The sequence below is a fragment of the Euprymna scolopes genome, chromosome 35 (assembly GCF_053919585.1).
Source record: "Euprymna scolopes isolate OS-2025 chromosome 35, ASM5391958v1, whole genome shotgun sequence".
NCBI classification, from domain to species: Eukaryota; Metazoa; Mollusca; class Cephalopoda; order Sepiida; family Sepiolidae; genus Euprymna; species Euprymna scolopes.
This window is the reverse complement of record NC_136516.1, coordinates 45,085,968-45,110,983: the sequence shown is the minus strand read 5'-3', so window position 1 is coordinate 45,110,983 and position 25,016 is coordinate 45,085,968. Positions and strand designations below refer to the sequence as shown.

Sequence of the window (25,016 nt, the reverse complement as noted above, 5' to 3'; positions counted from 1 at the left end):
AGAAAGTCAATCCAGTTTGGCTCGCATCTCTCTTGTTTAGTGGTGAGAGGGAAAGTCTATTGTTGTAGAGAGAGAGAGAGAGAAAGTCAATCCAGTTTGGTGTGCGTCTCTCGCTGTTAGCTGGTGAGAAGGAAAGTCTATTGTAGTGTAGAGAGAGAGAGAGAGAGAGAGAGAGAGAAAAAGTTAATCCAGGCCATGGCGATAGAAAACGTGTAAGGTGTACGTACTGTCTGTTAACTCTTGCCCCCACACATACAGTAGCAGGGGATGTGACGTGCGCGGGCGCCCCGAAAGGGGGGCGAATGGTCCGAGGACCACTCAGCTTGAGAGCTAAGTTGAAAAAGGAAGAAGCAGCTTATTGTTCTTGCTTTTATAGTTGTTTCTGGTGGTCTTTTCCATATGTGTGGATTTCCTTTGAAAGGGAAGTGACGTTGTCCATGTGTGCGCACATGTGTGTACGTTACCGTGTATGTGTATACACGTGAATGTGAGTGTATGTACACGAACGTGAATATATCTACTTGTGTGTACATGTGCGCGTATGTTTGTGTGCGCGTATGTATACGACAAGAAATATGGCTTGAGATGTGAACGCGTGTTTTTGTGTGAGACTAGGAAAAGCTCCCACAATTCCTTATTCATTAATTTCCTTTACTAGAGGGAGTATACTCTCTTATATGTCAGTTAACATCCTTTTTAACATTTGCTTTCTATTGCTGAGGACCTCAGTTACCACTTCAGAAAACAAAACAAAACAATATTAGCTCAGTCTGCGATAACATGCTACATAATTATGTAACATTGCGCACATAAACTCAACACATTATAACAAGGAAGATAGCACAAGTAATAACTTGACTCTTAACAAGGAACGAACTCCACTCTTTTTTTTATTTTTATTTATTTATTTCTTTATTCTCCCACCACATGTGACTTCTCCTTACGATTGTGACATCACCCATATCTCTAACATGATCATCTTCTCTAAGGTGCTCTCTCTCCTTTTTATAGTCTTTTTCTTTTTCTTTATTGTGATGTCATTTTGCACACAGCTCGGTATTTGTATATGACCATCTGCGCTCTTATAGTTTCATTTATTTTTGAAGGCTGGAGTTCTTTCATTGAACCTAATCTGGCTTTGTGCCATCTTTCTGCCGGGTAACGCTGGTGCATGAGTCCTGCTAGTTTTATATATTTTTGCAAGTGTAGTATCTGTTCTGTCCAAAGATGACACAATAATATTGTGAAGTCTGTGTTCAAGCTGGATGTTCATAAAATGGAAATATATCCTAAATCCTACACAGATACAACTGTGGAATTTTCACAGGTCCCGGTAGTTTATAATAATATCAGATATTGTTTGGTAGTTTTTCGCTGAGGCATGTTAGTGAACGTTGGCCTATTTTATTTTGGTGATAATTATTTATCAAAAAGTTTATTTGATAAATTGGTGTCACCTTGTGCTATCTACAAAACTGAGGTCAGCAAAGCAATTGTATGCATCTGCATTCTAATTCGATGTCTTTTTTTGATTTTTGTTCAATAACATATCGATGACAATGCACAATGGTGATCTGCGACTTTGTATTTTAGCCCTTGGTGGTTTGCTTTTTCGAAATTCATTGAATTTTACACTTCAAAACTTTTTGATATAATATTTTACAGTAAGATTTATAAATTAAACTAGAAGTAATCTATATTATATTCCTCCTTTTTTTCTTTTTTTTTTTACATAGGTTATAAATAGGTTGTTTTTGTTTTACGGCATATCAACCCATTTCAGGTTATTTAATGCTGAATCCAAAGCAATTGTATGCATCTGTATTCTAATTCGATGTCTTTTTTTGATTTTTGTTCAACAACATATCGATGACAATGTGCAATGGTGGTCTGCGACTTTGTTCTTTAGCTTATGGTGTTTTGCTCTCAGAAATTCATCTAAAGCTTTTTGACAAAATGTTTTACAATAAGCCCTTTTCTTTTCCTTGCAACCTCTTTCCAACAGAAGAAACGTTGCGAACCTGTCTATAATTTATCATTATTTTCATGGTAAGTGCTCGTCTGAGCTTCAATCTATGGTTCCCTCCCCCTCGCCAAACTTTCACAAAAATCACTCGTCTAGCCAAAGCCACTATCAATAATTTCCCACACTCTTTATCTGTACCTAAACCTAAACGTAGATTCCATGAACAAAGCTTCTTTCTTAGAAGTGCACGCCTGTGGAACTCTCTTCTGTTTGCCTGATTTCCAGCTGACTACAATCTGATTGTCTTCAAGTCCAACGTAAACAAGTTCTCGATGAACCGTCCATCTAAGTAATCCAATTTACAAAATTGCCACTACTTATGTTTACTACGCTATAATCACATTGACTAATGTATACCCATTAACCCTTATCCTCGAGTGGCCTCCGGGCCTTGATAAGTGGTGATTCCTGTGTAAAAAAAAAATCATATACCTTCTAATCTGTCTGTCCATTTCACTTTTTTTTTTTTACATAGGAGTCACCACTTATCAAGACCCGAAGGCCACTCGAGGATAAGGTTTAATAAGTGTACAGTAATCAATGGGATGATATCGTAGTAATCGTTAGTAATGGAAATTTGGTAAATTGGATTACTTAAGGGGCCACAAGGATAGACATAGAAACAGAAAATTTCCGACATCTCAGGCTACTGTGCATGCAAAAATACTAGAATACAACCTTTTTTGTTCTCCGTTTGTCAAAAAAATCACTCATTGTAAATAAGAACTGAGGGAAAAAATTAGAAGAAGCGAAAGTTGGAAACTACTGCGCCGATCTGACTGAAATTTTTTATGGTCCTTTGTTATAATAAGGTGAAGCAAACAAAGTATTATAGTATCCATTTAAATCACAGTTAAAGACTAATCGGGATTAGTTTCCACAATATCACATTTAATCCAGAAGTTTTCTTGGAAACTACTGGTCCGATCTGGCTGAAATTTTGTATGCACTTTTGTTATGATAGGCGTAATGAACTAAGTATTATGGTATCCATTCGATGCATAGTTAGGAATTGATAGGGATTAATCAGCACAATATCACACCTACTCTACAAGTTTGGCATAAAGCATTCATTCTAAGTCAACAGGCTTTAACTTTTGCCTGTTTTTCTCAGAAACTACTGGTCCGATCTGGCTGAAATTTTGCATGGGTTTTATGATAAGGTGCAACAAACTAAGTATTATGGTATTCGTTCAGTGCAGAGTTAGGGATTAATAGGAATTATATGATGCAAAAATAAGCACAGATTCAGCCATATTGAACCATCAATTTAGCTGAAAAAACTCACACTAAGTCAATGGGCTATAAAATTTACCTGTATTTAATGGACAAAAAGTCTAGTCAATATATAAACCTAATGTCTAGGATCCTTATTCCAATTTTGGTCAGAGTCCATTACATGATTTTGATTCTAGTAAATTGATATTCAGAGAATCTTGCTTAATTTATGTTTGAGAAATATTGATCAAATTTAATGAAAATCTGAAATATTTGAATTTTAAAATGAAAAATTGTGATTCCTAAAATCCTTTTTAAAACACTCAAAAGAAATTGAAATTTAGGCAATATTTATTAATTGATTGATTAAAATTTCATTAAAATAGGAAAATATTTATTAATTGATGTCTAATATCTATTGTTAAAATTTCATTAAAATTGGAAAATATTTCTTAATTGATGTCTAATATCTATTGTTAAAATTTCATTAAAATTGGAAAATATTTATTAATTGATGTCTAATATCTATTGTTAAAATTTTAATAAAATTGGAAAATATTTATTAATTGATGTCTAATATCTATTGTTAAATTTCATTAAAATAGGAAAATATTTATTCAATATCTATTATTAAAATTTAACATAAATCGGAGCTGTCTTAATTTTCACAAACGCTATCAACCTCTTTTTCTCCCGTTTACATGACACTAAAGTAACTAAATATTTGTGTTGGGACAATCACTCGGAATCGGGAATCAGAAAAATCGAAACATTTTGGAGTATCAGAATTGGAAAAATTTGTGCCTATTTTCCGATGCCAAAAACGATTCTTTTAAGTATCTTTTTTATTTTATTTTGTTTAAAACTAAATCTTCCACTGCTAGTAATGATAATAAAATAATAAATAATTATTTATTTTGAACCACCACCGACACAATTGTGTTTTTACGTTTAAAAACATCACATGCACTTTTATTGTGTCTTTATGGTGAATGTGGAAAGTGGGGGAAAAATAATGATTTTAAAGTTAAATATTTAGAGATTTATAAAGAATCAGAATCAGAATTGGTAATTTAGTACAGAATCCGTAATTTTATCAGAATCGGGAAAAATATTGGAATCGTCTGATTACTATTGAATATACCGCATATTACCCAACCTTATACCTATCAGCTCTGTCCCAAAATTCATAATGATCAATTAATTTGTTTTGTAGTCAATCCTGTACAGAGAAATTATTGGAATTATTAAGGAGTCACTAACGGGGTGCCCTGTGATTGGATGAAAAACAACCAATCACAGACCTCCCTTTTTAGATTTCTTCTAACCCCTCGAGAGCGGTTATTTTGAATTCTCTTGTTGAAGCCTAGAAGACAACACATGTTTTTCAGTCTTCTCTGCCATTCATACCGGACACGGACACGTGGGAGAACTTTCAACAGCAATTTCAGCACCAAAGAATTCAAGCCCCCCCCCCTTTTTTAAAACTCAACCCGGCCAAACTCCACAGGAAACAAACAACGTTAAAAGGACGATTCATAGATAAGTTCCGCAAAAGTGACTGTTTTTGAAAGAAACATTCTTTCTTCCTTTTCTTTCCTATTAATACAAGTTTTCTTAGAACAACTTCACTTGTGTTGTGTTTATTTCTTCATGTCGACGTCACATTATTTTTGTTACGTCTATAGTTGGGAAAATCCCAACAAAATTTATAAACATGTACACATACTGAACTTTATATACATGCGCCTCCTAAATGTTAAAATTAACAACAACAACAACAACAACAATAACAATAACAATAACAACAACAACAACAACAACAACAACATAATGTGTCTATCTTACTAAAATATAGCTAAGCCATTGTTGTTCTTGTGCTGTTACACAAGAACAAACAAACAAAAATAAATAAATCCGATTCGGCTTTTTTTTTTTATTTAAAAAAAATTTTTTTTTAAGCAAAAGGTTTTAATGCCATTACTTTCCAGACAATGCTCCTTGTTTTTTCTAACTGTTCATTTCGTCTGCTATGAGATTAACAAAACACCGCCGTCTCGACACTAGCTTAAAAGTCTCACTGCTATTGCAGGGCCACACTTTCATCTCCTGATGAACCCAAATGAGGGCGAAACTCAAGTCTTGGACTTCTGGTTTGTTGGCTGTCATGGCTCTTATGAGCTGCGGCGTTGTTTGGCTGTGGAAATAATTAAGAATATATATATATATATATATATATATATATATATGAAGAAATATATTTTTCTTATTATATATATATCAATCCTTATATAAGGAGCTCAATGTGATTACAGAGCAATATATAGAATGTGCGTTTGGCCACACGAGATTCTTGTTAAGATTCTGTTTCTTAAGTGCTGGTTGAGTTTTAATTAAATAAGATACATATTATATACGTTCCAAATCCAACGCATTGTATATATATATATATATATATATATATATATATATATATATATATATATATATATATATATATATACTTTATTTATTTTTACATAAGCAATAATATGTTGCTACACAGTCATGAACATGTTTCGGTCAGCTAGTTACTAGAGACCTCTTCAGGTGATACAGCTTATATAAAAGCAAAGTTTCTTTAGAGTTGTCATTTTTCCTGATTACTATTACATGTGTAGATATTTTCTCAAATGTTAAAACACACTTGTGGGGGTGGGGTGATCTATAGCTTTTAGCTTTATTGGTAATTTAAAATCAATAATTATTTCTTATTTTATTATTAATGCCAGCAGCAGAATCAAATAAAAAAGACAGTTAATAGAATCGTTTTTGACATTGGAAAATCAATGCATTTTTTTTCCGATTACGATATCTCTAAAAGTTCTGATTGTTCTAATTCCCAATTCCACCCCAATACTAAAATATATACAAAGAAATAATTTTTCAAATGAAATTCGATGCTATGAAACTTTTTATTTGCAACAAATAAAAACAACATAAATCCAACATTTTGGTTGATGCTGACCTTCCTCTGACATCTTTCGTGTTCTTCATTGTCGAGAAAAAAAGGACGAATGCCCATGATCGCTGATCTCTCCTGGTGTCAAATAGACATGGTTATTTATGCCCTCTATCTGTTCTTGGCTGACAGAACGAGAACAATCTACTCCTGTGGATTAAATGAAAAGTTCAGTTCAAAATTCTGTGCTTATTCAGATTAGCACTTATGGCAGCAATTAAAAGTAAAGAAAATACAGAAAAGTCTGTATGATGTACGTATTCGTTACAGAACGAAGATGTCATATTCCAAAAATTACGTAAATCTATCAAGTAATTTTAAAAAAACTTAAGAAAATCATCATTTACAATTTTTAGCGATTTTACTACTAAATTACATTAAACGTAAGCTTTAAGGCTTATTTTTGATGTCAACTGATTTGAGTTATCTCCCTTTTTTTTATTTCATCGAATTTCATGATTGCTGACGAAAGCATTATGACTTGCTTAGTCTTAAACTTTGATTTTCTTGAATAAAAAAAAAAAGTACTTGATCAAATTATATGATTTTTGGAATATTTCATCTTTGTTCCATGACTGGTACATACATTATGCAGGCTTTTCTGCATTTTCTTTACTTTGCCACCATAAGTGCCATTCTGAATAAGCACCCAAAATTCTGTACAGGTACCAGAGTTTCACACAAAGATTCTCAAGTTTGACAAGATACACCTGAAGAAGGTTAGAGGTTACATCAGCCGAAATGTTGTGAATATAACAAATGAGATATTAGCGTGAATAATTCAAGTAATCTACATACTTTTTCTCATTCTAGAATGTTCACGGTGAGGTCTATCATGTCGATGACAAAATGCTGAAGACACTGGACGATTTTGAACAACATCCAACATTATATCAACGCCAAGAAATCTCCGTTTCCCTTGGAGAAAAACACGAGTTATGCTGGTGCTACATCTTACGAAACAGTAATCCAGAACTTCTCCAGTTTGCGTTTCTGGAAAATTATGATGTTAACGGCCCAGAAGGATTGAACTATGTTCCCAGGCATAAACAGAATAAGAGTGTCTAACTTGAGGTTCAGTTGGAATAATATCCGTGACTCAACTCACAACTAATAATAATATTTATATAATATTCAGATAACTATAGACTAAGCATAACATTTGTTAATTATACACACTTGACACTAGCAGTTTTTAAAGTAAAAGGTTGTTGGTAATGTATCCAGTAATGATTAACTCTATCAGAAACAGCAGTGAATGTTCTTTTTATGTATCAACTCTTAATTGGACAAAAGCTCAAATCAACAATTTCTTTCAACCAATCACTGCTCAATAAATATTCACTTTGAAATTCTACACACACTATAAAAACTCAAACGCATATTTTTTTTTTCCTATTTTCTTTCTACTGACAACACCTATTCGAACATCTTAATCCAGCCTGAACCTTTCACATGAAAGAATCTCACCAAGTAGCACGCACATGACGTGAGACTTTCGTAAACTACTCAACACAGCATCAGCATATACACCCTGGTAACCAAACTCTCTCGCACACAAGTTTGTCCATACACTTCCATTAATATATACACAGACACATAAATGTACACAGCATAAGCACATTGGTGCGGCATAATCATGTTGACACACCGGTTCTCACCAGATCACCGAAGTTAAGCAATGTTGGGCCTGGCCAGTACCAGATGGGTGACCATTTGGGAAGGCTAGGCGCTGTATGTACTGGGCGTGGGGTCAGCACCCTCACCCCGAAAAAATAACTCCTTGCTACAAAAGATCAACAAAGTTGTGGATGCCCTATGCATCATTCAGGGGATCAAAGCTATTGATGGATGATCACATTGACGCACTGGTTCCTGTTGGATCACTGAAGTTAAACAACATTGATGTCAATGCAGACATTACCAGAAAGTGTATTTTTTTTCAACACTAATAATTTTCGCAAAGATCTTTTCTTTGTGTTTTGAAATAGAAATGAAGAAAACATTTTTATTGGCTAATGTGAAGAAACAAAGAAAAACATTAAAAATAACATTTGAAAAACATTTCTCATTGCTACTCAGACTTAGGGTTAGAGAGACAAAAAAAAAAGTTAACTGCCCTAAAAATATAGAATGGCCTGAAATGAAAAGGAGGGATCCTTTTATATAAAATTTATATACGACTATGAAAAAAACTGAAAAAAACAAAACTAAAAAAACTAATTCTATTAGTTATGAAGGAGAAGTATTTTCAAATAATCCATATATCTATAGAAATGAGAATGTGTGTGTGTGTGTTTGTGTGTGAGGACACTTCTCAACCTATATACTGAACAAATTTTTGATCTACAGACTTGAAATTTGGTAAATAGGACATTCATGCATGTGGAAAACTTTTTAATCCATTTTCATCCGGAAAAAGGGCAGCTAAGGGATCAAAATTGAAAAATTGCTATGTGAGACTGGTTGGATTTTTTTCTGTTTGCCAACTGTTTCATGAATGCGCATGCACGGCCGTGAAACATGGCAGCTTCTTTATGTAAAGAATGAGTAGGTTGGAAAACCCATTTAAAGAGTGTATCAAGCTGGTCTAATGGTTATCATACTTGACTCACTGTCTTTAGGTTTTAGCTTTGATCTCAGCTTGAGCATTTTTTTTTATTACTTACAGAAAGTGAACTGTTTAGAAAAAAACATAATACTCGCATGCACATGTCTCAGTTTCTGTATGAATTAAAATATAATATTCATGCATATTTTACAACCGGGCAACGCTGAGCAGCCTGCTAGTATTGCAATAAATGAATCAATTTCTTTATATTAATTAACAACACATAGTACTTTAAATGGTCACCTATCTAGTACCGACCAAGTTCAGAATTGCTTAACTCTAATGATCGAATGAGAACCAGTATATCAATGTGTTTATGTTGTCTACATTGCTGCTTCAAAAAAGATCCAGTAATTCCATGAGCCATGTTTTGTGTCAGAATATGTCGAGATAAAACTTATTATTTGCCAGTTTTTGACCTTGAAAAGTAGTATTTTTTTTTAGCTCTTTACATCAAGTAGTTTCATGCTTTGTTTGGAGAGATTTCCATAAAAAAATCAACTAAACTCATGGGTAGGGAACACTTGATACTTATAAGGATTATTAAATTAATTCAAAAATACAAAGCAAGAGGAAATATGACCTTAATTATCATAAAATGTCGCATGCAAAATAAAAATCACTGTATTCGCTATAAAAGAGAAGCATTTTCAAATAATACCACGAAAAATGAGTCAATTTGCATTAATTAGCAACATACAGCACCCAGCATCCTTAAATGGTCACCCATCTAGTACTGGCCAATCACTTAACTTCGAGAATCTGACAAGCACTGGTGTATCAACGTGAACATGTCTGTAGATAAAAAAAAAAAAAAAAAGAAAATTAAAAACAAATACAGATACACACTCGAGAGTCAAAACAATGAAAAGAATATGCTGTTGTCCTAGCTCTACTTATTACACTGGAAAAACCTTTGCTAAACAGAAAATGGAAATCAAAAAGAAACTATTTTAATATAAATAACCAAACCCGGTGATTCGAATTAGTTATTATTTTTGATAGCATATAAAGAATTGTAACAATACTGGGTGCGGATGTATGAAAATTGTGAAAAATTTTATTAGATTTTAAAGATTGTGATATAACACCCTGAACATTTAACTAATTTTAATCCCTAAAAATCTCATTGAACAAGAGAAAGATTTCATGAAGTTGTCTAGCTACTTGCTGTCTGTGACACAACATCTCAAACATATAGCTCTAGTTCTAGACAAGAAGTCACCAGATAACCTGATAAAATCTTTCTCTTGTTTCTAAACAACAAAGAAACGTGGTCATATTTATAACAGTTGCTCCATCTTCATATGACGTGTGCTGTGGAAGTGGAAGCCTCCATTCAGTCTCAAAAGACAATGGATACCCCTTGAAAGGGTAGCTGTGCATGAAATTGTGAGACAACAGTTACACAATCCCAACCACTCCTGAATCGGCACTGCTTGCGTCCAGTGGCAAGAAGTCCAGGATGACTGAAAACAATGCCGAAATAAGCCAAGAGCACATACAGCATGTGGAATTCCCAAATGGTCACTCAATTTTAGTACTGACCAGGCTTAACTTGCTTAACTTCGGTGATCTGAGGAAACCAGTATGTCAAAGTGATTATACTCTATGTGCTGTAAAAAAAGAAAGAAAAAAATAATAAGTGATTTTCATTGGTCATTATTTTTGATAGTGTGCTGTATGAAAATGTAAATATTTCACTTGGAAAACAGCCATATTTATAACAGTTGCTCCCTCTCTTTATACAGAAGATAGGTTGAAGAAAACCCCAATGCACGTATGCTGTAAAAAAAAAAAAGATAAGAAACTGTTGAATGTGAAAGGATCATGATGAAACTTATTTAAGTAGAAAGAAAAAAATTTAAACTAGTTTAGAAAAAAAAAAAAAAATGAAAAAGTTGACAAATGTGTACTCCTATGAATTTGTATATTTTTTTTTTGTGTGTATTGATATTCATATTAAAACCCCTTTTTTCTATTTATTTAGTTATTTATTTGTTTCCCCACTGAGCAAATTAGGCACAAGGCCGTTTTTTTAATATGGAGAGTGAAGGTGGGGGGGGGACCAGTTCCCCCGAGAGGGAACTGAGAGGTGACAATTGGTATGAAGGGTTTCCCCTACATTGTTCCAAACTGATTGCTCAAGAGCAATGGTCTGATATGTGGGGTTGCCCCCACATATGGTCTTTGATTGTAGTATCTGTCGAAACAGATACTACACTTTCATAACAGAAAAAAATATCTTGGTCCGAAGGCCAAAAAGAAAAAAGACAAACCTTTTTTCTGTTTATTTAAAAAGAAAATACAACTTTCTTATATATGAGTCATGGAATTATATTTACTAGCAAAAGATCTAGCTAATTTGCATACTCTTTTCATTTCAATTAATTCCCTATTAGTTTTTTCGGTTTTCTTATGGGAAGATCATCTTTAGTTAACTATTATGTGTAATTATATTCATGCAGATATTCTACACGATTTATACTCGCGTAATATTTGTGCAAAAAGGTTATAATAAACACAAACCTCTTTTATATATATATTTATGCATATATATATATATTTGTTGAAGAAATTTTGCCTACCAAACTCCTCTGTCAGTTTTTGGTCTACAGACATGAAATTTTATATATAGGGTATTTGAAATCATGCAACACTTTATATTTGGGTTTTAGCTGGGGAAATTAGTACAAAAGTGTGAAAATTAAAAAATTAAGTTTGCCAGGTGAAGGTCGAACAACGGCATTACGAATATGCATGCATAACGTAATAGCTATTGGTTCATGTTTTAAGTTTTAGTCTTGCAGCAAGCATGGTTTCATAACTCGATCATTAATGTCAAAGGAAAAAATAAATTGTAAGCTAAACGTTTTGGTTTTGATGCTCAGTGGTGGCGCACAAGTCTTTTTTTTTTTTTATATACTTTTTAAATCATTACTATATATTGGGTCCAATATAATCCCTATATATATATAAAAAAACCTTGCAGTTTTTCCCCTCTGGATCAAAATACTGTAGGTTTACAACAACAGATGCCACATACAAATTTATTATGTCTACATTATTAGCCACTATCATATGTAACTATAGAACAACATTTTTGGAACATTCATTCGTTATATTAAAACCCTAGATTTAATCCTATATATATGGCATAATCACGTTGACACACTGGTTCCCACTGGATCACCGAAGTTAAGCAATGTTGAACCTGGTCAGTACTAAATGGGTGACCATTTAGGACTTTCAGGTGCTGTATGTGCTCTCTCCGCTTATCTCGGCATTGTTTCCAGTCGTCCTGTTCTTCTTGTCATTGAGCCCAAACAGTGCCGATTCAGGAGAGGTGTGGTTGGCGATTGCACAACCCTTGTCTCACAATTACACACGCTACTGCCCCTAAGGGGTATCCTTTGTCTTTTAAGACTGAACGAAAGCATGGATGGATGGATGGAGATTTAATCCTAGGAGCGATATCATCACTATCACTAGCAATACTACACCATTTTTTTCTATAGATCGAATAAAATCAAATAAAGTATTATTGAAAAGAGCATAAAAAACCCAAAGAAATAATATATTTAGCTTTTTAAAATCGGCCAATTAGAACTGGAGTTATGACCATTCAAAGTATCCAAAAATGTGTGGTTCACTGGACATTTTGCCATAAGTCAGTCCTATTCAAATTAATATAAGCTTGTGACTGAAAATGGTAGGAAATTTGCACACAATTTACAGAATAACCCATATTTAAAAAGTTGTATCTTCAGATCTTTTTAAGATATGATGATGAAATTTTGAACATATCATCATAATGCAATGAAGGTTCAGTTGGCATTATTTACAACCATCTTACTTGGTAATTTGCATACTAATTAGCATATTTCAGTTTCATTTTAACAACTTTAAGTAGGAACATCATAAAAACAGCTAAGAAAAATAGTAAGTAAGGCTTTATCATCATAGGAAGTATTATTCTGATGGACATTATCATTTCCCATTATAACATCATGAAAAATCCAAGATGGCGACCAGGAAATCCAAGATGCCACCATGACATGATTGAAAAAAATTATCAAGAAAATATGGCTTGTAGCATATCAAATAAAAGGAAATTTTGTACAGATCAGAATTATATTTTCAAGTATATTAAACTAATTAGCATAATTAAGTTTAATTTTTAACGGCTTCCAATAAAAGCATCATAAAAAAAACAGTTTAAAAAATGTGAGGTAAGACTTTATCATCATGCGAAATGTTATTGTGATGGATTTTATCATTTGCTATCATTACACTGTGAAAAATACAATATGGCAACCAGGAAATCCAAGATGGCCACCACGACATGATTCAAAGAAATTAACAAAATATGGCTTGTAGCATATCAAATAGAAGGAAATTTTGTACAGATTACAATTATAATGTTTTTAAGTTCATTAAACTAATTAGGATAATTTAATTTAATTTTTAACGGCTTCAAGTTACCGTGACAATTATCGGGTGAGTTTCTATTACTATTTTGTATAATTTTGTATTTTTAAGTCATTGTCGAGACTTCAAGAGATACCGCAGCCATTTTTTTCTTGTTCTCATGTAATGCTTGACACTACTTGTCTTTTTTGAACAGAATAAACATTTACAACATCATAAATTTATCAAGGTAGGTAGAAGAGTACTTGCCTTTGGTAACATTTATTTCTCATATATTTGTTTTTTTGGATACTTTTTCATATCCCTGTGGATTGTAAAACAAACCCAATAAAAGTTATTCTTTTACTTAATTGGATAAGTGGTTTGTGTGTTTTAACTCATTTAAAAGCGTGGTCATTGTCGATCATTCTTTTTCAAAGAATTTATTTTTTTAAGAATATTCTTTCGTTTTCCATAATTAAAAACTTATGTCTTCTAAAAAATAACAAAAATAAAATGAATACTTTGTTTGTAAGTTAGTTAATGGACACTTGTTTACATATTTTTTGTGCCCACAACGACGCACAAAAATTCTTATGTTTATAAGCGCTTGTAAATATTTCTAACGATTCTACGAGTAATTTTCATATTCTTTTAAACATTCATTTTAATTACTTCCCTATTAGTTTTTTCGGCTTTCTTATGGGATGATCATCGTAGCATAAACAGTTTTTATCCAATTCTTTTCTTCAAATTTTAGTACAAAAGAAATTATTTTTGCAATTAAAATAGCGTTTGAACAGTTTTTATCCTTACTTATTTTTGTACTATAGAGCGTTAACTTTGAGATCTTCATAAATAATGCATGTGATGAATTATTACTTGCTTTATTCATTCATTATCACAACTATCTTATCCGATAACCCTTCATAACATAACATGGTGTCAGAATCGGGATTATAAGGACACACTCATATAAAAAATGAAACGGTTTGGAATAATGAATTAATCATGACATTTGTTTTTCTTCATGAGGATTTAAAAAAAAAATGGACACATGTATAACCACTAAACACTAAGGCCACTGGAAAAATGGTAGCATCCTTCTATCGATCCAGTAGATATCTCACTGCTGATGCAATTCTTTATCTATATAAGACCCAGGTACGTCCGAGGATGGAGTACTGTTGCCACATCTGGGCAGGAACTGCTAGAAAGGACTTATCCTGCCTTGATAGAGTTCAAAATAGACTTTGTAGCCTTGTAGGGGATGTCCTTTTCTTTTCCCTGCAACCTCTTTCTCATAGAAGAGATGTTGCGAGTTTGTCTCTGCTTTATCGCTATTTTTATGGCAAGTGCTCGCCTGAGCTCTAATCTATGGTCCCCCTTCGTCAGACTTTCACAAGAAACACCTGTCTAGCAGAAAACGCTATCACTAATTTCCCCCACTCTTTATCTGTGCCTAAACCTAAACGTAGATTCCATGAACAAAGCTTCTTTCTTAGAACTGCACGCCTGTGGAATTATCTTCCGTTTTCCTGCTTTCCAGCTGACTACAATATGGTTGTCTTCAAGTCTAACGTAAATAAGTTTTTGATGAACCGTTCCACATAAGTTAACAAATTTACCAAATTTCCATTACTAACGATTACTATATTGTCCAATTTCTATTGTACACTCTTTAACCCTTATCCTCGAGTGGCCTCTTGGCCTTGATAAGTGGTGATGCCGATGTAAAAAAAAAAGAAAAGATAATTATCTTTATATCTAAACAATAAGATTTATCATGGCAGCTTCATCTTAAGTTCAAACCATGCCAAATTAATGGCCAAATTTATTCAGCAAGTCAGGTTCCATTTTGAAGGTCCCATGCATAACATTGATGATGAAATCAAGATTAGATATCTTTTGTTATGGGCTGGTATTGAAGGACAAGAAATAAGGGACACATTTGCTTCCCGGTATGAAGAAGAAATAATTATAGAATAAGGGACAATGAAATGGAGTTTCATTCTATATTAATAAACAACTTTATTTGTTATCTTCGTTAGTAGCATTAGAGGAAGAGTACAAGAGAAAAACGGGTTACTAGGCTGAAGTGTTCTTGTGTAGAGATAGAATTAATGTAATGCCGGCTGGTTGAAGGAGAGAATAGTTCAGTCCACATGTGTTTATAGCTAGTAGTCGCTGGGACAAAGGAAACCGATTAAAGGAGAAAGGGCAAAGTCTTCAGTTTGTTTGCATGTTGTCGTGGTGAATGTGAGTTGTATCGACGAGAATAGTCCTGTAGAATGATAAATAAAGTTCGTGTGGATGCAGCATGTGGAAATAAATGGTAGTTAAAAGAGAGCCATTGCTAGCTTGTTGTACTCACGTTTGGCCGGGGGCCGAAGCCCAAGGTGATGTGTGCTTCAGGGCAAAGCCGCGAGAAAGAGGATTGATGGTTTCAGATTTCGCCTTTTATATACTCTGTCACGTGATAGAGAGCTGGCTTGTGATTGGACAAGTCTGGGAGAAAATGGATTTCAAATCACATCAAGAGAAGTAGCTCCTGCCTGTGATGTATCGGGTGTCGGCTGCTACATAATCATCAAAATGTACGTTAAATACTTTAAACAGTGTGCAAACCCAAGGTCAAATTTTCATGTGACAAGATTTATGTATTCCTTTTTTTTGTTGTTGAAAAAGTCGTTGACGTATTTCAAGGTGTGTCAGTCTCTGTTGACGGTGTATTTGTGTTTGTAAGCAAAGTAGAAGCAGTAACTTGACACCGCAAAAAGCTATCCTCCTCATATGCAAATTAATGCCACATATGAAAAGAAGTTACAGACACAAGTTCTTTACTTCTTTTTTTTTTCTCTGATTCTGACATGCCAAACAGATGGGCTGCCGTTTGTGTGAGTAGTTTCTTCTATCACACAGATCACAGAGGAAAGCCAAAGAAAACATGATAGGAAATGATAAAAAGGCATAATAAAAAAATAAGGAGCGATAAATAAGATCCGACCAGTGATAGAAGTCAATTTCTAAAAGCAATTCGATGCATGCTAGTATATTAAATAAACATTAAACCAGAGATAATAAGAAAACATGGGGGGCAGAGGATAAAATTTAACAAAATTATTAAGGGGAGACAACTCTAGATATCAGATCATCAATCTGCGTGCTTGTGAGAAACTTCAAATCTTATCAATCTGCATTCGTGTGCAGATTTTATCAGGTGTGACAACGATGATGATACCATGTTGTGTACATTAGTTTCAACGTCAGTTGTTGATTCTGTGATTGTCAAGTAAGGTGCTTATGCGGCAGCTCGTTATTTCAATTGTTTTATTTAGCTTTTTATTCATAAATCTAACCAAGATGTCTTCGGCTTCGCTTCTGCATCGCGTGTTTGTTTATGGGACTTTAAAAACTACGCAACCCAATCACGACATCCTTAAAGAGGCCAGCAATGGAATAGCGAAGTTTATTGGGAAAGCCGTCACTGAAAAAGCGTACCCTCTCGTCGTCGCCTCCAGTTCCAACATTCCCTTTTTACTGCCGATCGAAGGCAAAGGAAAGGTCAGTAAAAGTACATTTAACTTCTCTTTTTTTTTTTTTTCCGTTTTTCTTTTAACAAGGTCTGACGTAGACACATCAGATTGCAGTATGGTTCCTGTTGGAGACCACCCTCCCAGGCATTACTTCATCCGGGTTGTTATTATTATACACATAGATTCGAAAAAGTTGTCAAAAAACAAATATATAACAAATAAATGTTATCAAAGGCAAGATAAGTTACTTTTCTACCTAACTGGATATGTTTTTAGTGTTTATATTTAATTTAATGTAACATGTTTATTCAGCTTGAAAAACTTAGTGTTTACCGTAGGCGTGTACCACTCAGTGGTACGCCGTACCACCGATGTATTGGAAAATTTAAAATGGCGCCCGAATCTCTCTTTGACACGGTAAGTTTGGAAAAAGGAGTTATAAATAAAAAAAAAAACTAGACAAAATACGGTTAAAAACTCCCTCAGGCGGAGTTGTACAACCATCACCCCCATGCGTAATTTTTATACTGATAGGTTTTTTGAAAATTTTTTACTGGATTATTACTAATTGAACACTAATTAACCAGATTATGAAAAAAAAAAAAAAAAAAAAAAAAAAAATCATTTCGACATTTGAAAGGGGTGCTCACTTTTTAGTTACAACGTTCTCGTAAACTGGTCACATCCCCCTTTTTTTTTCTAAACACGGAAGTGTCTTCGGACGATATGAAATGGTCCCATGTTGACGAAGCAATGTATCGAGGGGCGTACGATATGAAAATTAACGGATGGAAAATTATGAAACATTTCTCCAGCATGTTAGTGAAATTTATAATACTTAAACAATTAAAAAAAAAATGCTACATTAAATAAAAGCACTAAAAACATATTCAGTTAGAAAAGTAACTTATATTGGCTTTGATAACATTTATTTGTTATATATTTGTTTTTTGACAACTTGGTTATCCTTTACGGAGATGGTCCCGACGTCCGCCTCGTTCTGAGTTTGGAGAGAGGCCGTCTGACGTAGGCGGTGTCGAGGCAGAAAATTACCCTAACCCTAAAATATGCGATATGTCACAGACAGATGTTTTTACAAATATTGTGAAACAAATCACAGAATTTTACAGGGTTAACTAACCACGCGGAACTATTCTAATCATGTGGACTGTTTTTTTGTTTTTAAATTCTAATTATTTGAACTGTTTATTTTGTAAAATTCTAATTATTTGAACTATTTATTTTTTTAAATTCTAATTATTTGAACTGTTTGAAATAAAAAAAATAAAAATTCTAATTATTGGAACGGGTTTTTTCTCCTTAAGTTAACAACTGGGCACTTTATTGAAGGGGTAATTTTCTGCCTCGACACCGCCTACGTCAGACGGCCTCTCCCCGAGTTCAGAACGAGGCTGACGTTGGAACCATCTCCGTAAAGTTTATCCGACAACTTTTTCGAATTTATGTGTACAGTAATACAAACCCAAAAAAACTAAAGTTAAAAAACAAAACAAAAAAACTCGAAACTTTAGTTTCATAAAAAACAATAATAAAAAAAATCATGTTCATTCTATCTTTTTTTTCTTTGAGAAACAAAAATATTTCTGACTTACAAATGCCATTTTTACTTTCTATACCCGCGTTTTTATTGTTTACAAAATGTGTGATTGATTTACCAGAACGTTGTAACTAAAAAGTGAGCACCCCTTTCAAATGTCGAAATAATGATTTTTTTTTTTTTCATAATCTGGTGAAAAAATTTCAAAACCTATGAGTATAGAAATTACGCTTGGGGTGATGGTTGTACAACTCCGCCCTCGCCTGAATATATGTTACAAATTCTCCGAAAAAAACACTTCACTTAACTTCAGCAAATAGTTTTTGTTTTACAGCGAAAAAACAATTTGTTTTGATACCGAGCAAAAGGTCCGATTTTTAGGGGAAAAAAGCTAGTATTAAAGATGGGGAGGGAGTGTCGGCGCTTTAACTGGAGTTATCTCCCCGTGACGTTTCTAGACTCCAAACGAAAAATTAAAAACAAATCCAAGATATCTGCCTTCAACGTGCTGTCATACTTTTTTTACATACATGTTTTTTCCGCTGTAAAAAAAAAAAAAAAAAAAAATACTCGATCAATTTAAGTTAAATTCTTTTTCGGAGATCTTCAGTCCAAAACGGATACGTACAATATAAAGCACTTGTACCCCCTTGACGTAAATACCCCCGACAAACCCTGCAAGCAGTAAAGATCCCTTCACAGTAAAGATCCCTATGTGTAAGAAAGCCTCCTAACTGAAATAGTTTCTTTCCCAGAACTGCTAGATTTTGGAACTCCCTTCCGGGATTCTGCTTTCCCAACTGTACTGACATACAGAAGTTCAAGTGTAATGTGAACAGACATATTGCTACTCATCTTCCTTCATAATACCCCTGCAACTTATGTCCCCGATAGTAGCCCCTGCGAGAGCCTTTTCTAGTCTCACACAAAAACACGCGTTCACATTTCAAGCGATATTACTTGTCATATACATACGCGCACACAAATATACGCGCCCACGTCCACACACGTACATATATTCACGTTCGCGTACATACTCACATTCACGTATACATACACACACATGCTAACGTACACACATGTACACACATACACGCACGCATGGACAACGTCACTTCCCCTTTCAAAGGAAATCCACACATGCGCAAAAGACCATCGGAAACACCTATAAAAGAAAGAGCAATAAGCGGCTTCTTCCTTTTTCGGACCCGCCTTCCGAGGTGGTTGGTCGGCGCACCAGCTACCGCCGTTTCGGCAGACGCGCGCACCTCGCACCACTTGCTAATATGTGGGACAAAAAGCTATCAGACCGTACGTACACTTTATACGCTTTCTATCTCCATGAACTGGATTGACTTTCTCACTATCTCCCCTTCGGCCTTGGTCCATCAACACAGACATGTGCGTGACTCTCTACTGAGCTTAACACTCTCTTTCTACAGGCCGGCTTGCCACTTCGCATTTCTCTATTGCATTCCCCTTTCCTTCCACACGCGTAGTCGTCAACGGCTGAATGAACATGTGTACACCCAAGACTTTCATTTCTCAACAGAAAATAAACGACATGTTTATTTTATTCCAGCATTTGAGTTCTTTGTTTCCTTTATTCAATTCGTTTCATTATTTTTTCTTGTAGCGAATTAGGGTAGTTATATCCTAGTCTTCTACACCGCCCTACTTCAAAGTGACACTCGGCCCTGTCGGTGGGGCATTAGAATACGCTGACTGCCCCCCTGCAGAGGGTAAAAGTCCCTCAATGGGGGTCCTGGATATGACCTTAAACTATATCCAGTGGTGAGGCCCCAGCTTGTGGGCTTTGGGGAGTGTGAAGCCACCCTTTAATTGCCATTGCTCCCAGGTCCACTCTGACTCGGAGTGGTAGTACCTGTTAGGGTCCCAACTATGGGTTAAATAGAAACCGACGTGAAAACAACAAATATATTCTATTGAAAAAATTTTTCTTCAAAATCTTTGGATTCGGCATTAAATAACCCGAAAAGGGTTGATATGCCGTAAAACAAAAACAACCAACCAACCAATCAATCAAAGTGGCACTGTGCCTTGTTTGGAGTGAAAATTGAATAAAATAAAAAATTTGGTGATTTCACCGATTTCAATAACAATATAAATATGGGAGTCTGAAACATTTGTTGATTATCATTCATTCCCGGGCAACATCGAGTCTCTCCTAATATATATATTTCTTTCCTTGGTCCATATTCTTATTTTGTAATGCTTGTAGAATAAAACTTATTGTTTTACCTGACCCGTTGTTCTATTAATTATTCCATCACAGATTTATTATTTGCTTATATTGAAATCCATCCGCGATATAACACCTTATGAGTGTTAAAACGGATATGCTTATTCATTTGCTTTGAATTTTCATATGACAGTGTAAGAGATTTAAGCATTGTGTATGTGTGTTGGTTCAGAATCTTGGACACTGCACAGAAGACAAACTCAACAGTTGGACGTTTTTCACAAAAGTTGTCTTCAAGAATTTTGTGGATTTAGTGTAAGTGACAGGATTACGAATGCTGACCTTTTCACCATGTGCAACATTTTGTATTTTAAACTTTAATCCAAGCCATTATATAGAAAATATAATTTTATAAAATCAACAGTAGGTTCTCTACAGTGCAATGTAAACTACAGTGTATCGTGGACCAAATCTTCTAGTATAATATATATATATATATATATCTTTTCGTGGTCTATATTCTTGTTTTGTAATGCTCATACAATAAAACTTATTGTTTTATTTAACTTATTGTTCTATTAACTAATTACGCTTATTCATTTGTTTTAAATTTTCATATGACAGTGTGGGAGATTTAAGCATTGTGTATGTATGTGGGCTCAGAGTCTTGGACACTGCACAGAAGACAAACTCAACAGTTGGATATTTTTTCACAAAATTTGTTTTAAAGAAATTTTTTAAATTTAGTTCAAGCGACAGGATTGCAAATGCTGACCTTTTCACCATGTACGAAATTGATGGTATTGAAAAGACTTTCTTATGAAATCACAACTGTGCTTTTGACTGGCCATGTGTTGCGGATACAAGAAAGAATTCCAAAAATGTTGATGTATAGTGAACTTGACAGCAGTCACTGCACAGTAAGCCAACCATTACTTGGTTACAAGGACAAATTAAAAAGTCGTAATGAATGGAGGTCTACATGCTTCAATAGAATTATGAAAAACTAGCGAGGGGTACCCGGCCAGCGTTGCCCGGGTGTTTGTAGGTGTGTGTGAAAAATAAAAACAGGTGCCCGTGAAAAAAAAAAAACGAAGCCTTGACGACGCGCAGTTGGAAAATAGTAAAGTGTGAAAAAAAAACAGGTGCGCATTTTTGATTGACGTGACGGCGATAGGTAATCAGCAGTTACGATTTTGTGCGGGACTGTTTTTAAATAAATAAATTGGTTTGTTTGTTTTTAACTAAGTTCGGGGAAAACCAGCTCCCTGTTTATTAGGGGGAGTGTCTCGTCTCGAAATGAAAGCTACCGTCTGATATGACAAAGTCGACATTGAACAAACGTTACTTAGCTCTCTAGAGACCACTGGCTCTGGGCTGCGATTAGTGTCGAGTTTCGCTTTTTGTTTATACTGAAAACCGAATGTAACGCGTGCTGATGCGGGAAATGTGGAATAATTAACGTTTGAAAGTCAATAAAATTAAATAGACAGGTGAGGTCCGTGGGTAACTCTGAGATATTACAATTTATGGATGATATAAAAAGTTTTAAGAAGTTGCGAAGCGAGCGAGCGCTTTTCCGAAAGAAGCCTTTTGCAGACATCGTGGAAAAATGAACATACATACACACATACATTTTCACTTTTATATATATAGATGCAGCATCAAACATTATCAACCTGCGTCAAACTAGGGAAAGAAATCAGGTATCGTCTGCTGTCTCAACTGTATACACTCTCGTACAATTTGTGGATTTCTTTGTAGATCATTGGCTAGACCGAAATGCTATCTGCGACTCACACACAAGGTTTAATAGATTAAGTTATAAGAACCTCATATGCTGAAATCGACGGAAGAGTCAATGATGATATATATGTGTGTATGCATGTTGCTTTTTGTCAGTGTGTGTATACATATATATATATATATATATATATATATATATATATACATGACTGTGCATGTATGAGTTGAGAATTGAGTTTAGCTTTCCCAAGCCCAACAGAGAGCAAGGAACGATGAGCTTAATATACTTGTTATTTGATTAGTCATTGAATGAAGTTGAAATATACATGAAAATGTGTTGTAACAGTTGTTTTCAAATTCAGATAATCAGAAGTAGGAACGTGAGGCATTATGAAAAATACACGGACACTGCTTGGCCATCATTTATAAGCTGGGCAGCTGTGAGAAGGATGAAAGTGCCTAGAGATCTCATTCGGAGCTGTTATAAAGAATTTATATGTAAAACTGATCCCCTACTTTAAATTGTAAAATAAATTAAAAAAAAAAATTTATTTTCTTATTTCTGCCAACTTTTAGGGTGTTTACACATAATCGCCTAAAAATGTAGAATCTCATTTTTGAGGGTTTATTTAGCAGAAGGTAGTAATCTACTATAATAATATGTCAAGACAATTTCATTTTTTTTGCATACATTATCACTTATCACCGATTTTTAAAAGATGTGATTGCCTGATAGCCTTGTGCCGAATTTGTTAAAATGTAATCTCATCTCTTTTCTTTTCTTTCATCTTCTCTTTTATTAATAAAATGATAACGATTTTTCCCCTATACAAAACATTATAGCCTTGAAAACGCAGGCGCCAGATAAAATTTCAATACGATCCAACTACTAGCCTGGCTCTGTCGGTGGGGCATTAGAATACGCTGACTGCCCCCCTGCAGAGGGTAAAATTCTCTCAATGGGGGTCCTGGATATGACCTTAAACTATATCCAGTGGTGAGGCCCCAGCTTGTAGGCTTTGGGGAGTGTGGAGCCACCCTTTAATTACCATTGCTCCCAGGTCCACTCTGACCCGGAGTGGTAGTACCTGTTAGGGTCCCAACTATGGGTTAAATAGAAACCGACTTGAAAACAACAAATATATTCTATTAAAAAAAATTTTTCTTCAAAATCTTTGGATTTGCCATTAAATACCCAAAAAGGGTTGATATGGCGTAAAACAAAAACAACCAACCAACTACTAGGCATTACCTGATGTAGGTTTTGCACTTACTACCAGTTGCTCTCATTTGTCATCACAAATTATTATATTAATTCCAAGGAGCGTAAATTTTATTCACACATCATCTTCAAAGGTGGTAGCATGATAATTACTCTCTCGTTATTTACTACTCTTCCTCTCCTCCAAAGAACTGGGAACTAATTCAAATGTACCACATCTTGTAACTGTGCCGTTCATGTTTGCTTCTTCTACAAATACATTTGACATTGGTATTTTTCGCTTTCATTTCTTAAAATAATGATCGTTCCCTTCACAAAGTCTAGTCAATCTCATTAGCTATCCGCTTGCATTTCTCGGAAGAAAGGAATATCAGTTTATGGTATTTTTCGAACGGTTAAACACTAAACAAGATGGCATCAGTGATTGCACAAAGCAAATTCAGCTACTTCTTTCCTGCTGATTAATAAATCCAACATTTTCGCCATCTACGATATGTAAACAGCTGATGGTTTATTGTTTCATATTCTTTAATTCTATACATATCGTTTGTTTAGATGTGTACATCACTAAACAGTCATTCACTTTGCCTATGGATGGCCAGAGGCACATGAATCCTGTTTTTTTTTCTTTCTGTCTGCTTACATTTGTAAAACGTTGCAAATCTCATTTTGTGGCGATTATTGCCTATCGTATACACCTGCTACACCGACTGCCTAAAGCAATGATTTGCTACAGATTCAATAACAATGAACAAAACATTTTTACTATTTTCTTGGTTAACTCATCTTTTATCTTTTGCTTCGACACTTTTTCCTTGCAAGCACAAAATAATTTTGCCTTTTCAACCTACTATGCTTCACGTTAATATGTAATTACTTTAAGATTCTTAGCATGGGGAGATACATTTAGTTTGGCAATTTAAAGGCTTCATATTCCAAAATTTACTTTTTTTATTTTTCAACTTAACGTGCAGAACAGAAAGTGGATTTGAAGCCTTCAAACTGTTGCGTCAAAAGTAAATTCTGTTTGAAATAAAAAATTTTTTTTTTTTTTTTTTTTTTTTTTTACATTTTTCAGTTATTTGATCTTTCCGATTATAACTTCCGGAGATAGTTTCACTTTCCCAACTTTTTCATTCTTGATAGGTTGTATTTTTTTTTTTTTTTTTTACACAGTGATCACCACTTATCAAGGCCCGGAAGCCACTCAGGGATAAGGGTTATTGCAAGTACATTACGTTAGTGAGATTTGCTGAAGTGTTTACTTAAGGGGGCGGTTCATTAGGAATTTGTTAACATTGGACTTGAAGACATCCAAGTTGTAGTCCGGAGGGAAGCAGGCAGACGGAACAGAGTTCCACAGGCGTGCAGTTCTAAGAAAGAAGCTTTGTTCATGGAATCCGCATTTTGATTTAGGCACAGATATAGAGTGGGGGAAATTTTTCATAGTGGATTCAGCTAGACGGGTGTTTTCCGTGAAAGATT

General features: G+C 34.4%; 1 protein-coding gene across 3 annotated transcripts in view; it reads left to right on the top strand.

Moving 5' to 3' along the window:
• LOC145259847 (gamma-glutamylaminecyclotransferase-like) overlaps positions 1–25,016 on the top strand; it is a 77,002-nt gene that overhangs the window by 10,752 nt on the left and 41,234 nt on the right. The window contains exon 1 of one of the 3 annotated variants that reach the window (XM_080117689.1): positions 16,418–16,830. The exons of 1 other annotated variant lie outside the window; for it this stretch is intronic. In XM_080117689.1, the coding sequence (XP_079973815.1) occupies positions 16,570–16,830 (261 nt within the window). In that variant the 5' untranslated portion in view covers positions 16,418–16,569. Of the gene's footprint in view, positions 1–16,417; positions 16,831–25,016 lie in introns of those variants that run through there. One more of the 3 variants, XM_080117687.1, reaches the window with a different exon arrangement.